The sequence below is a fragment of the Ischnura elegans genome, chromosome 1 (genome assembly GCF_921293095.1).
Source record: "Ischnura elegans chromosome 1, ioIscEleg1.1, whole genome shotgun sequence".
Lineage (NCBI taxonomy): Eukaryota > Metazoa > Arthropoda > Insecta > Odonata > Coenagrionidae > Ischnura > Ischnura elegans.
The window spans coordinates 69,224,937-69,238,730 of NC_060246.1; the positions used below are offsets into that span (position 1 = coordinate 69,224,937).

The window sequence follows — 13,794 nt, forward strand, 5'->3', positions numbered from 1 at the left end:
AAATTACATAATATGTTGAAACCATGGTTGGTAGTTGAGTTATTAAGTGTGGAAATTACCAGTGGTAGTTTTTAGCAAGGAAGGGCCACAGAAATTCATTTCTTCTCTCACTTCCTTTGTGCTAACTTATATTGGAGAATCTATCTTATCTGAGAGATTCTCCATTGTGTAAACATAGTGAGTCTGTCTGCGGATGTTGTGAAACCTAACATTCCCCATCATAGTGCCCTTCCCTTTGCAATTTTTTATTTAAAGGGGTAATTCCGACAGGGCAAAGTGAAGCTCTCACCTACTGAGGGATCAGTTTCAGCATGGAGGGTGAGCCTTTCTTTTGCGTCTAAGCAGGAATTATCCTCACTTATTTCCAAATGACGACCCTCAAACACAGGGCCGATTCAAGAGCATTCAGGTGACTGTTTGGAGTGACCAAACTCCCAAACATCCTAGACCTCCTGTATCCTCAAACACAACAACATATTGCCCGGATAAGCATTTTGCCTTGAGCCAGCCCTGCTTGCCCCAGACCATGGCTTGCCCCCCCTCCCCTAGACCATGGCTTGCCCCCCCCCTAGTTATGATCCTGGGTACACCCTTGTGAAAATGATCTAAGCTGTCTGTCATCTACTCTAAATACCTACCAGTGAAAACTGACCAAGAATTAATAGGTGGTCCCAGCACTTTTTATAAAGGTTAAAATTTTCTTGTTCCTAATTCCCCAATTCAACTGGCTGTATCACTAAATTGTTTTTCATTGCACAAGTTGATTCATCTTTTAGTTGGCAGCCAAACCAGAAATAAAGCATATCATTAAAACAACACAAAAAGCAGCATAAAGTACACTTGAGTTCAGTCTGATTTATATAAGTCATTTTTATTAACATGGGATAAGTAATTTCACAATTTATCAATGAAAATACATGTTTATTTTAGAAAAAACAGTTTTGTCTCTTGACAAAAATGGTACATACAACTTTTAATTTGAATTTGCAAACTTCAGATTTTATTTAAATATATATGTCATTAGACAACATTATTTGAATGGTAAACATAAGTAGCTCTGGAGCTTATTATGCTGGAAAATAAATTTGTGACGATAGTTTTTTATTTTACACATTGCAACTGATAGGCTCACACTGTATATTAGATTTACATGTAGTAGCAGGTCACAGTAGCTATGCAGCATTACCTCCACATTCATGATTATTCAAAATAACAGCTGACAAAAGTAAATAATTTTATAACAATTTGAATGGTAATTGAAACATCATGCATGCAGTATTGAAATATAATTCATTTTTAACTACTACAAGCTGGCAGGCTAGTGAAGTAACTAATAATGCACTTAAACATTTGTTAAATTATACTCTGAATAGGTAATTTTACATAATGTATAATTGAGAAATAACTAATCATGAATTGGCAATAAATACAATTTTTAAATACACTTATTGCTATGTACACTACACTTCACACATTAACTACTGGAATGGTTTGCAAAGTCCGTTTCACATTTAAAAAATCATTTTACAAATAGAAATAACCAAGAAGCTGAAGATGCAGGTCCCATCCTGCTTAAACAGAATCACCTTCAATTATACACAAAGGGGCTAACCATTCCAATAAGGCATGAATAAGTTGTTCATTATCCCACTCTCAGCATATTTTATAACATCACCATTCCAATAATAAATGGTGTGGATTAGAGTCTAGTCACACGATCAGCCTAGCAACAATGAAGAGGTTGAGGTTCACACAATGCATCTGAAGAATACAATTTGTGTATTTAGGATGACTCTGAAAAGTAAAATAGAATAATAAGTAAAATTACATTTTTATAAGTTCCCCATTTACTTGCTATAGCATTACAAAATTACATTAGCATTTTAATGATTCAAAAATGCATTAATTTCACTTTTACTCACTATTTCATTACTCATTATTGATTATTATATGTTCCTCTTATGAACCAAAAGCCATGAAGTAGTCTAGTCATTGCCTAATACATAGTTAAGTTTGCATTGAATCGTCCAATTATCAAGGGGTAATTGAAACTCTTAATCTAACATTTGATGCAGAGAATTGCATTCAGCATTTTATACTTACATTGGCTAATTTCCTCACAGTTTGACAGAGATGGATTCATTGTTTTCATCTTCTTTGATATCTTTCCCATTTACAGTAGTCTCCCCTCCTATTGTCCCCTCAATAGGTGGTGCCATTGGGGATGATGGAGATATTGAAGAATCTAGTGACATTGATGTCACAGAGCTATTTGATCTCTCCATTCCCCAGTTGTTGCTTCCTTCAGTCTCTTCTGAACCCAGGGATATATCAGCTATGATTCCACTTTCTGAAACGAATAAAACAAGAATAATTTATAATCATTTTATGCATGCTTTAAACAGTTGATTTATCTAATATGATGTATCTATTACAATACAACCTGCGAACCATATATCTGGATGGTATATTCTACAAAAACTATCATCTGATTTAATCCCGCAGTAGCAGTAAAGTAATTAATTTATTGCATTTCCAACATTCCAATTCCTAATTTTAAGGTAGAAAATTCCTCAGTTACATTTCCATCATCTTCATATTTCAAAGATGCTTAAGAGAGGTTTTTAAGGTGATGTTGGACCTGCCTACTGGAAAACTTATATTATGAGAACACAGTGCTTAATTTCTGTGTAGGTGTGTATGTAAGCTACTACATACCTCTTGGGTAAGCTTGTATGTTTTAGTGGTCGTCTACATATCTACATTTCTCAAAATTGTACCAAAACCTCTTGCTTTGCTGGTAATGACAAAAAAAAATCTTGAAAAATTTTATTCTTTGCTACTCGTATATTTCACTCAATGCTTGTTACTCACTCCATAGTTACAAACTGACTGATTTATCACCATCAATTCTAACTTTCCATCTCACTATCACGCAAAGTAAATGGGAAAATTGGAAGTAAATGATTGCATGTCACTTACCCATTGAACACTGACTCTGCAAGGTAACTGATCTGTGGTGCCGCAAACACAGTCGTGTCCTTGGGCTCCCTCGGCTGCCGATTCCGCAGCCTCCCTCCCTGGTTCCTCGCCCCTCGTCTCCATCCTCCTCATCATCTCCGTCGTCCACAGCGTCAAAGCCGAGGTTCAAGGCACCGAAAGTGAAGGGAGAGTGCCTCCCCCGCCCACCACCACCCCCACTACTGCTGCCCCCTGCCCCTCCACCCCCACTGCTGCTCCCACCACTGCTCCCTCCACCCGACGACAGGGAACTGCTCACCGAGATGATCGAGTGTGGACGTCTGCTGCTGTTCCCAGAGCCTCCGCTCACAGACCCCTCCCCTGGTGATATTGCTATGGAGTTTCTGAAGCGAGGAGCTGAAAGAGAAGAGTGAATTGTGATTTTACTCACAGTTTGGTTTGCAATTTGAGATTAATTTTGACGACTAGTCATGGTGTAGGATTGCAAGGATTTCGGCATATGAAAATTAAAGTTGCAGTTAAAAAAAAACTAAAATTTAGAACACACAATCAATTTTTCAAATGGTATCTCAAAGGTGAACATTCTTTTGGTGTAATTCCCTCTCTCTTGAGACTATGTATCCTAAATACAAGATATTATTCAATTTCATACCACTCTCTGTAATCCTGAGATTTGTATGTTGCAGTTTTCCACTTAATTCTCCAATGTGTGAACGAATTTCATACATAAATATAATGAAGGGTGTACTCACTCTTACTAAGCTGGGCAATACTGATGGATCTATCATTGATTTGATCAGCACTCGGTCTGATATCCAAGCAAGGTTTGTTTCCTATGCCCATGGAAGACATTTCTGCCAGGCGCATCTCTGTGAAAAAATGAGACACAAATGTTATTATGTACTAAATTATGATCAACTTAAACTAAAGATGTAGGTTTCAGGTTAAACCACACATAGACCTCATGATACCACTATCTTTACAGAGTTTAGGTCATATGACGCATGCAACTTTACTAATTAAAAGGTTTTTTCGAATGAAGAGCGAAAATTTATGCTGTATCTTTGAAAATTTCAAGTGAAATTGCTCTAAAGCATGAGGTATAAATTTATTACTTTTACTTAAATAATGATGCATTTTGAGGTAGCTGCTTGGCCAAAAAGATACTTTCTTTGTAGTGCATATTTGACTGATTGACTAGGCCCTAAATAAATTTGCCCATGTAAATTTTGTTGGGTGTTGGGTCATTCAAAGATTTCATGCAAGGTGAATGAAGTCATCGGCCAGAAACTAAAGCTAACCAAAACTTTATTAATAAATGTGGTCCTAATGTCTCACCTGCATGATTAAGGGTTAATGAAAGGTGTACGAAACAAATTTTACAGTCACAACCTTAAGTTAGAGAAATATATTTTTCACAATCCAAAGTTAAAAGGTTTGAAGGAAAGAACTAGGGGAGCAGAACAAATCTCTTCTACTGTATTCATCATTCTTACCTCTATTTCTCAGTGCCTGTTTCCAAAGTAAGTTAGAAATCTCCTCAGTCCATGATTTCTTTATTTCTTCAGACATAGACTGAAGAGTGAAGGTGTCATTTGGCTTCCTCTTCCTGAACCAGATCTCAAATTTGGTGGGACTGTCTCCTATCTTCGCTGTCAAGCCAATGTCAGTCATTTTAATGCTGTTTTTGTAGATATAAATATCCAAATTCTGAGGAGATAAGAAAGGATAATGTCAGGTGGCTCACTTATATCAAATACGTAATAAGCTTTTGAAAAGGTAATTCTCAAACAATCCACTATTAATATCCAATCACATATTTACCTTCCTATCAGGGAATCGTCGAGCTTTACTGAATAAAATTAGGTCCTCAAATAAAAATACATGACGAAGGCACTTCTTTCCTTTTCCCTGCCAGACCAGGAATTCATTCTGCCTCAACAGTCTTCCTTGCTCTTTAACATTTACCTATAACAATTACATAAATTATTAACATATACGGTTACATACATTATTTACATAAAACTCTGGTCTTGGTGAATAAAACTCAGCAGTTGAATTCAAAAATATATTTATATACTCACATCACAATCCCTCAGGGAATCCATTGCCAAGAGATCATTTCCATGCCGCAGTTGAAATCTGACCATTTGCTCAGCAGCCTGAATATCTGCAATATCAGACTCTTTCTCCGGGTGTGCTTTCATCAATTGCTGTAGTAACAGTGCATACTTTCCCATTCGTTGCACTGGCTTCAAGAGGTAACTTGCCAAATCCATTTTATCACCGAGCTCCAATTGCTTGGCCTAGGGGTCAAAATATTTTATTTATTAGCTACAAAAAATAAAGAGGCTACCTACATAATGACATAGAAGTGTCATCATCAGGTTTGACATCTAATGCTAACTGTAATTCATCTGAGTCATTTGCATTTTGACCCATTTAGAATTTTCATTTCTTAGAACAATGATGATAAATATTGTGAAGTATCAAGTAAATATTCTTGAGAATACTATCTCAATGTATTAGATGAAGTAGTATCAAGACAATGCATTATTTTACTTGAAAATGCAACATTTATAATTAAAAATTTGTCAGAAAATGTCTCACCTTGAAGAATGTTGTTCCATACTCTGACATCAATGAGTCAGACTTAGGCTTATTCTTATTGTAGAGTGCATAGAGGTAAAATTTCTTCTCCTGTGGATAAGAGTGTTTTCCCATCAGTATACAATCTCATTATTCAATATCATGAAGGCCAAATCACTTTTCAAAAACTTACATATTTCAAGAAGCACTGCCCTACTAGTAGTGGGCATGTCTCACACTGCTCAAGTTCTTGTAGGAAATACTGACTATGGAATTCATAAATTTTCTCGATGTTCCCGAATATTACATTTCGCTGGCCTCGTAGCGCTTGTGGGATATCTTCTCTTAAAAGTTCTGGTATATAGTTCTGAAATTAGAAGATTAAATATTCAGTTTCACATCACATCAGTGCATTCACATTTCTTTTCCTTAGTTAATATAGCTGGTCATAAATTATATATTGATTGGTAATAATCAACAACTGACTTACCTCAATTACATATTCAAGAGATCTCACATAATCTCTTTCAGTCTGAATCATCTCCCTCATAATGAGAAGTACAGTTCTGAAAATTGAAGAGGTGCATTAGAATAAGCAACAAAATATGCAAAACATATATTTTTAGCAAGGCCCATGAATCAATGCATTAAATCTTACTTCTGCATTTTCAGCTCTTTGTTCCCAAGGTCACCATTCAAAGGAAGGGACATTGAGTGTTGCAGCCCAATATTGTTGTTATGGCAGTGAAGGTGGCTGTTGACAGGAATAGGAGACTTTAGACTCCCTGACCCTTGACTACTCCTTCGGCTGCACACATTATTTCCATCTTGATCATACAAGCAGTCTCCACTGTAAATTTGGAAAAAAAATACTGTCAATGCTCTATCATTCTCTACGATGCTTAATTCTACTTAACTTTACTCTACTATGCTTAATGAGATATTTCCAGGAACAGAACATCAAAAACAGCAATGCAATCATTGAAAATAATAATTTTATGGGAAATCTCTTGAAATTATTGACATTCATAGAAAATATAACAAGGAAGATTTATTTTAGGGTGCTGGAAATTTAATGAAAAGAGTCTGTATTTAGATAATAAAAATTAAATATACCTATCATACCATCATTCGAAATTTGTGAATGAGATGAAAATTCAATACAGTTAACTGCTGCGGTTAATTTTTATCATAAATTAGATTGATTACCTAATTACTAATTACCTGAATACATAGTACATTCTCATCACCAATTTCAGTCAATGAATCATTAAATTTATTGTAAAAAATTAATTCTAAACGGCTTGAATAGAGTCCCTGATGATTTGCAATGCAACGAGAATTTTCTTTTGAAAGTTAGCCCATTTATTCTGAACATATTCAACTTCATTCAAGAAATTGATATACTGAGTCTTTGAATTTAGGTAACTAAAATAATCAGGAGTGAAAAAATTCCCCAACTCTCGTATCTCTTTGAATTTAGGTAACTGAAATAATCAGGAGTGAAAAAATTCCCCAACTCTCGTATCTCAACCCATGGGAAAGAAATAAATGAAAACCTACCCCTTTATTTAGAGCTTTCAGGAGTAGACAATATAATGTAATTTCAGCATAAATTGGTCTGGTATGTAGTTATATAACATGTTATCCACGAAAGTACATTTAGTGCACACATTTTCATAGAAGGTTATTTGCATACTTGGCAGTTCTGCCTTGACCACAAAATGGAAGGATAATCTCACCTCTTTAAGCACCCATCGCTCCCCTCAGTCGTATTGTCTTCTCCTGAGTGATCTGTGGAAAACCCAAATCTCTGGTCCTCAACGCCCATTCGAGCGCGACACCTATTGCACCCACTATTTCCACGGACAAACGACTCACTCAGCAGTTCGTTGCCGTAACTCTCGCCACCGTCCTCACCCGCACCACCCTCACTGCTGCTGCCACCCCCACTGCTATTGACACCACCACTCCCCACTCCCGCACCGTTGGCATTGACACCCCTAGACCCGTCACTTGCTTGCTCTCCGGGGTAAGGCCAAGTGCACGACCTCCTCAGCAGCAGCTGTTGCTGTCTCTGACACTTGCCCTCCTGACCCCCAGCCCTCTCCTCCTCCTCCAACAGCTCCTCCGAACTCTCGCGGACCTCCTTGATGTTGCCCAGCAGGCAGTCGGCATCGGGGTAAGGCCCGGGGCACGAACCCCGACCGGCCGCGTGGTGGTCGCCGCACTCGTGGTTATGGTTGTGGTGTTGGTCGGAGGAGGTAGGTGGCGCCGCGGCGTCCGAACAGGGGAAGGCGCCCACGGAGCGCCTCCTCCTGGCGGGCCCGTTGACGTTGCTCGCCCCGCCGCCGCACTTGGACGAGATCCAGGATCTGTTTAGGCACTGTTTGGTTCGGTAACTCCCGCCGCCACCGCTCACTCCGCCGCCATTGTTCTCCTGACCAGGGTAGGAAGAGGAGCACGTGGAAGAGGAGGACGATGAGGCCGAGGAAGAGGCGGAGGAGAAGGCGGCCGCGCAGGCGGAGCAGCCCTTGTCCATGACCGCGTCCGTGGGACTCGTGGGCTCCGAGTTGGTCTGGCTCTGGTTCCACACCCGGGGCTGCTGGGCTCTAATGAGAGCCACGGTCTCCAGGCAGCGCGCGTGGGCAGCCTGCGTTAGCGGTTAGGAGAGGGAGACGAATTAGTCAGGCAAACACCTCTTTTTTTGTGTGTGTTCACCGCGGTTGTAGAGGTTACCTGACGGACGTGATAATCCTCTGAATAATTATCGTCCCAAGATGTGACTCAAGGAAATAAAGTAGCGCATCTACGTCATATCATAGACAACAACAAATAGCGTCAACGGTAAAACTGGTCTTTTAAGTGGAATTATAGAAGAAAAATTAATGTAGGCTATTGTCAGAGAGGATTATATACTACGTGAGTGGTCGGTATACCATTCACCGACCAGAGGGATTTTACGAGTTTTACGTACTTAATTCCTGTCATTACATATGTGATCATAGAATATTATCACTCTACTATAAATCACGCGATAAATAAATTTAAATGATAAATGAGGTTGATTCTGTAAAATATTAAATGAAAGCATAGATGATGAGAAAATGCACACATTAGATGTAGAATCAGATGTAAAACTTTTATCATTAATATCGAATATAATAGTGCAAGTAGTGAATTTGTTGATCAATGTTTTCGGGCGAAAGCTACAAGGTGGTTATTTCGGCCATTTTTTATTCTGGGCCCATGTATCTTTACTTCCCGTCATGGCAATATATTGGGGAAAATATATTTCAGAGGGACGGGAAACCTTCCGATAAAAGTATTTTTATCTGGCGTCGTAATGCTTTTATTTTGTCAAGAAAATTTACCTTGCATTGTTCGAGAAGCTTTTCGTTGCCAAGCTTTTGGGCGAGAGCGAGCATCTCGGCAAAGTGGTGGTCTGAGATAGGTAGGTGGGTTGCTAAGTAACGCCTCAGCTGCCTCGTCTGCAGCAACTGCTGGTCCATCCGACGCTCGTCGCTGCTGGTTCCCGAGGCCTCGCTCGAATCGATGGTACCAGGCACTTTGCTGGTTCGGGAGATGTACTTCATCGCTTCAGACGACCATTCGGTAGCCTGTAAAAACATAATTTTATTTGTTAACTATAAGAATATTAATTGGAATGAAAAGATTGGTATATTTTTTATGATTCATGATTGTTTAATGTAACATGGTTTTTAGGCATGCTTGGTAGGAAAGTATGATTATAGATTTAAAATTGACAATTATGGATTCATCTACAACTAATTCACTCGGAAGGAGGGAGACATAAAAACTGCGATTAGCAAAAAACGTCAAATTGAACGGATGAACTTCCAGAATTCAATTACTACTGGCGCCGAAGACGCATAGTCAATTACAGGGGATAGTTTAGATTTTCAGTAAACACTGCAATACACCATCGATAGGAGAGAATAAAACATTATGAATATTTTTTCAAATGCTTAGTGAGACGCATTTGCACGAAAATATTTACAATATTCAGGCAAATGAAAATGGACCTTCATTCAGGCATTGAGTGTTTTTTGTGCACGTCCATAAAATCCGACCTTAACCGTGGAATCCCGTAATATTCGCTCCCATTTGTTTGCCCAAACTGACACACATGCTTTCGGGTGTAAACCGAAAACACGAGGGACTTGCAAGGGGATGGGGGTGAGCGGGGGTGGGAAGTCGAATGAACGAACCTTGTCCAGCAGATGGAAGCACCTCGACGTATCCTCCAGTCTCTCCCTCGTATCCTCCAGCCGCTCGCTGAAACCCCGCAGGTGTTGCTTGAGGGAGCGGGCCAGGTCCCGGAGCCCTCCTCCGCCACCCTCTCCTTCCGGTGGGTTGGACTTGCCGTGGTGGGACGACTCATCGGAGGGCCTCTCCGATCCTCCGTCCCCAGACTGAGACACCCGGCTCCCGTTCCAGACACCGCCGGCGTCCCCCTCGGCCACCGCCGGCACACCACCACCATCGCCTTCTGGATCGCAGACGCGCTCCCCTCCGGTAGCCTCCTCCAGAAGGTCACTTCCCTTGTCGAGATGGCGCTGAGGAAGAGACAAACAAGCCATCAATTAGGGCGGAAATGTAATCACACTCGTTAAATAGACGACGATTAGGGGCGAATAAAGATTCGGAAAAAGAGGGCCGAATTTCATCTCGGGCACACTTCACACCACGAGTAAAAGTGTGAAAAAAGACTGGACTAATTAATGTAGATTGGAGGAGGAGCACGATGAAAACATTTAAAGACACATTTAAGATGTCACTTGGGTAATAAAATCAAAACACCTTCCAAAAGGGGAAACGGAATTGAATGCAACACTAAAAATCTACAAGCGGAAAACCAGCCCCCGATAATCAGAAAGACATCATCAAACTTATTACGAGCCGTTGTCGAAGAGGAATGAAAGGTCACAGTAATAAATATGAAATCAAAACGTTCAGCCCGAGTCCAAGTAGAGACCTTCGATGTCACACCGGATCAAGGCAGTTTTAAAATATAGCCGTAAGATTCACGTTAAAGCAGACTATCACGAATCGTGGACTGGCACGATGAAAAAACAAAGGGTTGAAATAAATCCTCAAAATATTCGCCTCGAGTCTAAACAGAGACCTTGAATCCCGCGCCAGATCAAGGCAGATATGAAATATTGCCGACGAATCCACTTCAGCAAGTTAGGTTACGCATGCACGCACAAATAAAACAAGTGGAGACAAGAAAGAAATCCAGAGGTTAAGGTTCCCAGGGCACACAAATCACGACCTCTCACAACACTTAAATCCCAGTGATATTTGCACGGCAACACTAGCGCGAAGAAAAAGAACTTCCGGTCTCGAAAACTCTCTCCTCAAACTTCCCACTCGAACTTTGATCGAAGGAGACGACAAGAACAGCACTAGAACATTCAATGGTACCGACGGATCACTTCACTGAGAGGGGGAACACAGGGGGACAATTACCAGCTCGCTGAGCACCTTCCCAACCGCGAGGCACATCAATCGACAGGCACGACACACGGACCGCCACTCTTTACGGACCCCCATTGCGTCCACATCCGCGCTTCTGGGAGTTTGCAACCAAACGCACTGTCCGCCTCGGCACTGAGGAGCAAGACTGCCAGTCGGGGGTGAGATCGCCAAGATTCTCGGGGGTGGACGGAAGGGAACATGCGGGGGTTGAGAAGAAAGGTTTTTTTTCCGAGGAAAGGGGAAGGTGGTTGTAGAGGAGGAGGTAGAGGGACCAGGTGCGCCGCAACGGCTTGTGCTATGCCCACACTCTCAGTCTCATTCTGTAAGGATAGTCTGGGCACGTGAATGAAAGCTGAGAAGGTTGGCGAGGAAGGGGTGGAGAGGACATACAAGGAGTTCAGTAGTTCTATAAATTGGGGTAAGGGAGGTAGGCCGCAGAAACCATTATCCAGACATGGATGTCGGGAGGAATTACATACAAAAAAATTATGGGGTGGCTGGCGAAGGAGGCTTAGTAACGCATACCCACTTCAGCTACGGTGAGAAGGGGAGGTGGTACATACAGATGTGGTGAAAACCAGGTACGAATTATGTCCTTTGAAATGCACGCCGAGCCGAGAGCTCTCGTCAACTTGAGAAGTTGTGCACATTAACTCTCTCGCACTCGCAGCAGTCTATTGTGCGCACAACATGAGGTGGGAGAGTAATTCAGGCGGTAGTATTAAAAGCTAAATTATCCACACGAGAGGGGATGCCAATGTCTGGGGTTGCCGGCTATTACACATGCTAAGTTCAATTACCGATTGCGAACTTTTTCTAAAGGGCATTCGTGAACCACGCTGCTTTGGCATATCATGATCCGATTCAGGTGGGCAGGATGTCAATAAGGACAGGTTCATTCTGAACGTCGAACCCGGTGAGAGAGAGAGAGAGCCAAGGGAGGGAGATAAAAAGAAGCCAAACACTACCTGCCGTGGAATTGAGAGGCCATAAAATAGCATCCATCTATCGCATTGCAATACCGTATAATTGGATAATATCTGTCGACATTCGAGCGAAACCCTTACGAGTGATGGAGTGAAATGATGACATTTATTAGTCAAGCACAAATGCGTCACCTGCCACTGCTCGTGGCAGCCTATTCCTCCCGTACTAAAAACCTACGTTGAAATTAAAGGAGCGAATATAGCCAGAGGTTCCCACGAAGTAGATCTGAGTTCTCCTAAGCGGCGCACACAAACGCGAAATTAATACACGGTTGCTAAATATTGCTTGGATGGGAAGCGCCTCCCTCTGAGAACCTCGGTACGGGGAAATAAACCTACGCCGAGGTTAAGATTTCGTGAACGCCAAAAAATCATCGAATACTCTGTAAGAGTGCAAAATAATCATTATATAGTTTAAAATAACCCAGTATCTTAGATCCGTTTTAATATTCGAATTATATTCGTACCATATTAGATTGTCTCATCGTAGTCAATTTACGGAGGAGAATCAAAAGAGTAACTGAATTTTCACGGCGCACCCCCTCTATAATTAACACCATTTATGTATACTAAGATATAAACTAAGAGCGCGTCCGCTCATCATAATATGTAATATGTCGTCTCGTAAAGTTTGACAATATCTATGAAGTACGAGGATCGAATTGTGTTTATTGCATAAGGAAGATCGGCATGAGAACTTCGATCTATTATTTCATGGCGTCTCAAATATGATTGAAAACCTATATAAAACCTGTGTTGGGAATAATATAGATAAACATTTATATTTTACAGAGAAGTAAAAATATTCCATTTATTTACGAACAACTCGAAGTGATCATAAAGCTAGCAAAGGCGCCTAGGTTAGGCGAAAGAAATAGTTTTGCATATCCTTTAACGTCAACAAACTTGCCTCCGTTGGATGAGTACACATTGCGAGGGTGATAGGGTATCTCCACAATTTTTTGCCTTTTAATAGTTGGGAACCTGTCTCGCCTATCTTGATTCCATTAGACAGTCGTGTCTCCATGGACCACCTGAAGGGCGACCGGGGCTTCTGGTTGCAGCGACGGATTTCACGGCACTTGAGGTGATGTCGGAGATCAGTATGGGGAGCAGTTGCGGGGCTGTGAAGGGAAGAGGGAGTGACAGACGGAGGGGTCCATTCGGCGTGCATATGTGGCACCCGGCCGCCAGACAGCTGCACACCACCCCCAAAAACACGAACCTTCCCGAGGACCCATCCTCCTTCCCCTCCTTTGTCAGCGGTAGACGCGGCGCGTGCCTCGCATCTGGGCCCGTGCGGCTACGGACGATCCCGCAACCAATTTTTTTTTCTCCTGCCGAGGGTCCACCGCGGGAGAAATCGGATTTGTAGGGCCACCTTTCCCCAAACGGCTGGCTCCCTATTCCAGACCATCGCGAGAAAACGGTCTCACCGCAGATTAGAAAATCTAAAATAAAAGCAATCACGCCGAATGCTTATGCACCCCTAAGAATGATTAGCGAGGGAGCAGCAACAAGTTGGCTCTTGGCGTACGAATTATGGTCCCCCGAGTACGCGGGCGCCAAACAAGGGTCGGGGGTCAATAACAGCGGATTCACATGCGGCTCCTCGTGATTATTTGACCCTTATGAACGAGAGGACCGGTATTAAAAAGGTCAGTCAGCAGATATTTGGAAAGACGCGAAAAGAAGATTACTTTAAGAATTGAGGTAGTAGACTCTTAAAAAC

At 41.4% G+C, this 13,794-nt stretch overlaps 1 protein-coding gene across 3 annotated transcripts in view; it reads right to left on the minus strand.

The window, feature by feature from the left end:
• Positions 1-849: 849 nt before the first annotated feature.
• The window catches only part of LOC124162954 (puratrophin-1), a 1,076,650-nt gene continuing 1,063,705 nt past the window's right edge, over positions 850-13,794 (minus strand). For all 3 annotated transcript variants that reach the window (XM_046539729.1, XM_046539737.1, XM_046539745.1), the window contains 14 exons: positions 9,804-10,151; positions 8,946-9,191; positions 7,314-8,224; positions 6,230-6,421; positions 6,062-6,137; positions 5,765-5,938; positions 5,593-5,682; positions 5,067-5,288; positions 4,807-4,950; positions 4,479-4,692; positions 3,735-3,851; positions 2,983-3,378; positions 2,104-2,350; positions 850-1,794 (listed from right to left, as the gene is read on the minus strand). In XM_046539729.1, the coding sequence (XP_046395685.1) occupies positions 2,118-2,350; positions 2,983-3,378; positions 3,735-3,851; positions 4,479-4,692; positions 4,807-4,950; positions 5,067-5,288; positions 5,593-5,682; positions 5,765-5,938; positions 6,062-6,137; positions 6,230-6,421; positions 7,314-8,224; positions 8,946-9,191; positions 9,804-10,151 (3,363 nt within the window). In that variant the 3' untranslated portion in view covers positions 850-1,794; positions 2,104-2,117. The remainder of the gene's footprint in view (positions 1,795-2,103; positions 2,351-2,982; positions 3,379-3,734; positions 3,852-4,478; positions 4,693-4,806; positions 4,951-5,066; positions 5,289-5,592; positions 5,683-5,764; positions 5,939-6,061; positions 6,138-6,229; positions 6,422-7,313; positions 8,225-8,945; positions 9,192-9,803; positions 10,152-13,794) is intronic.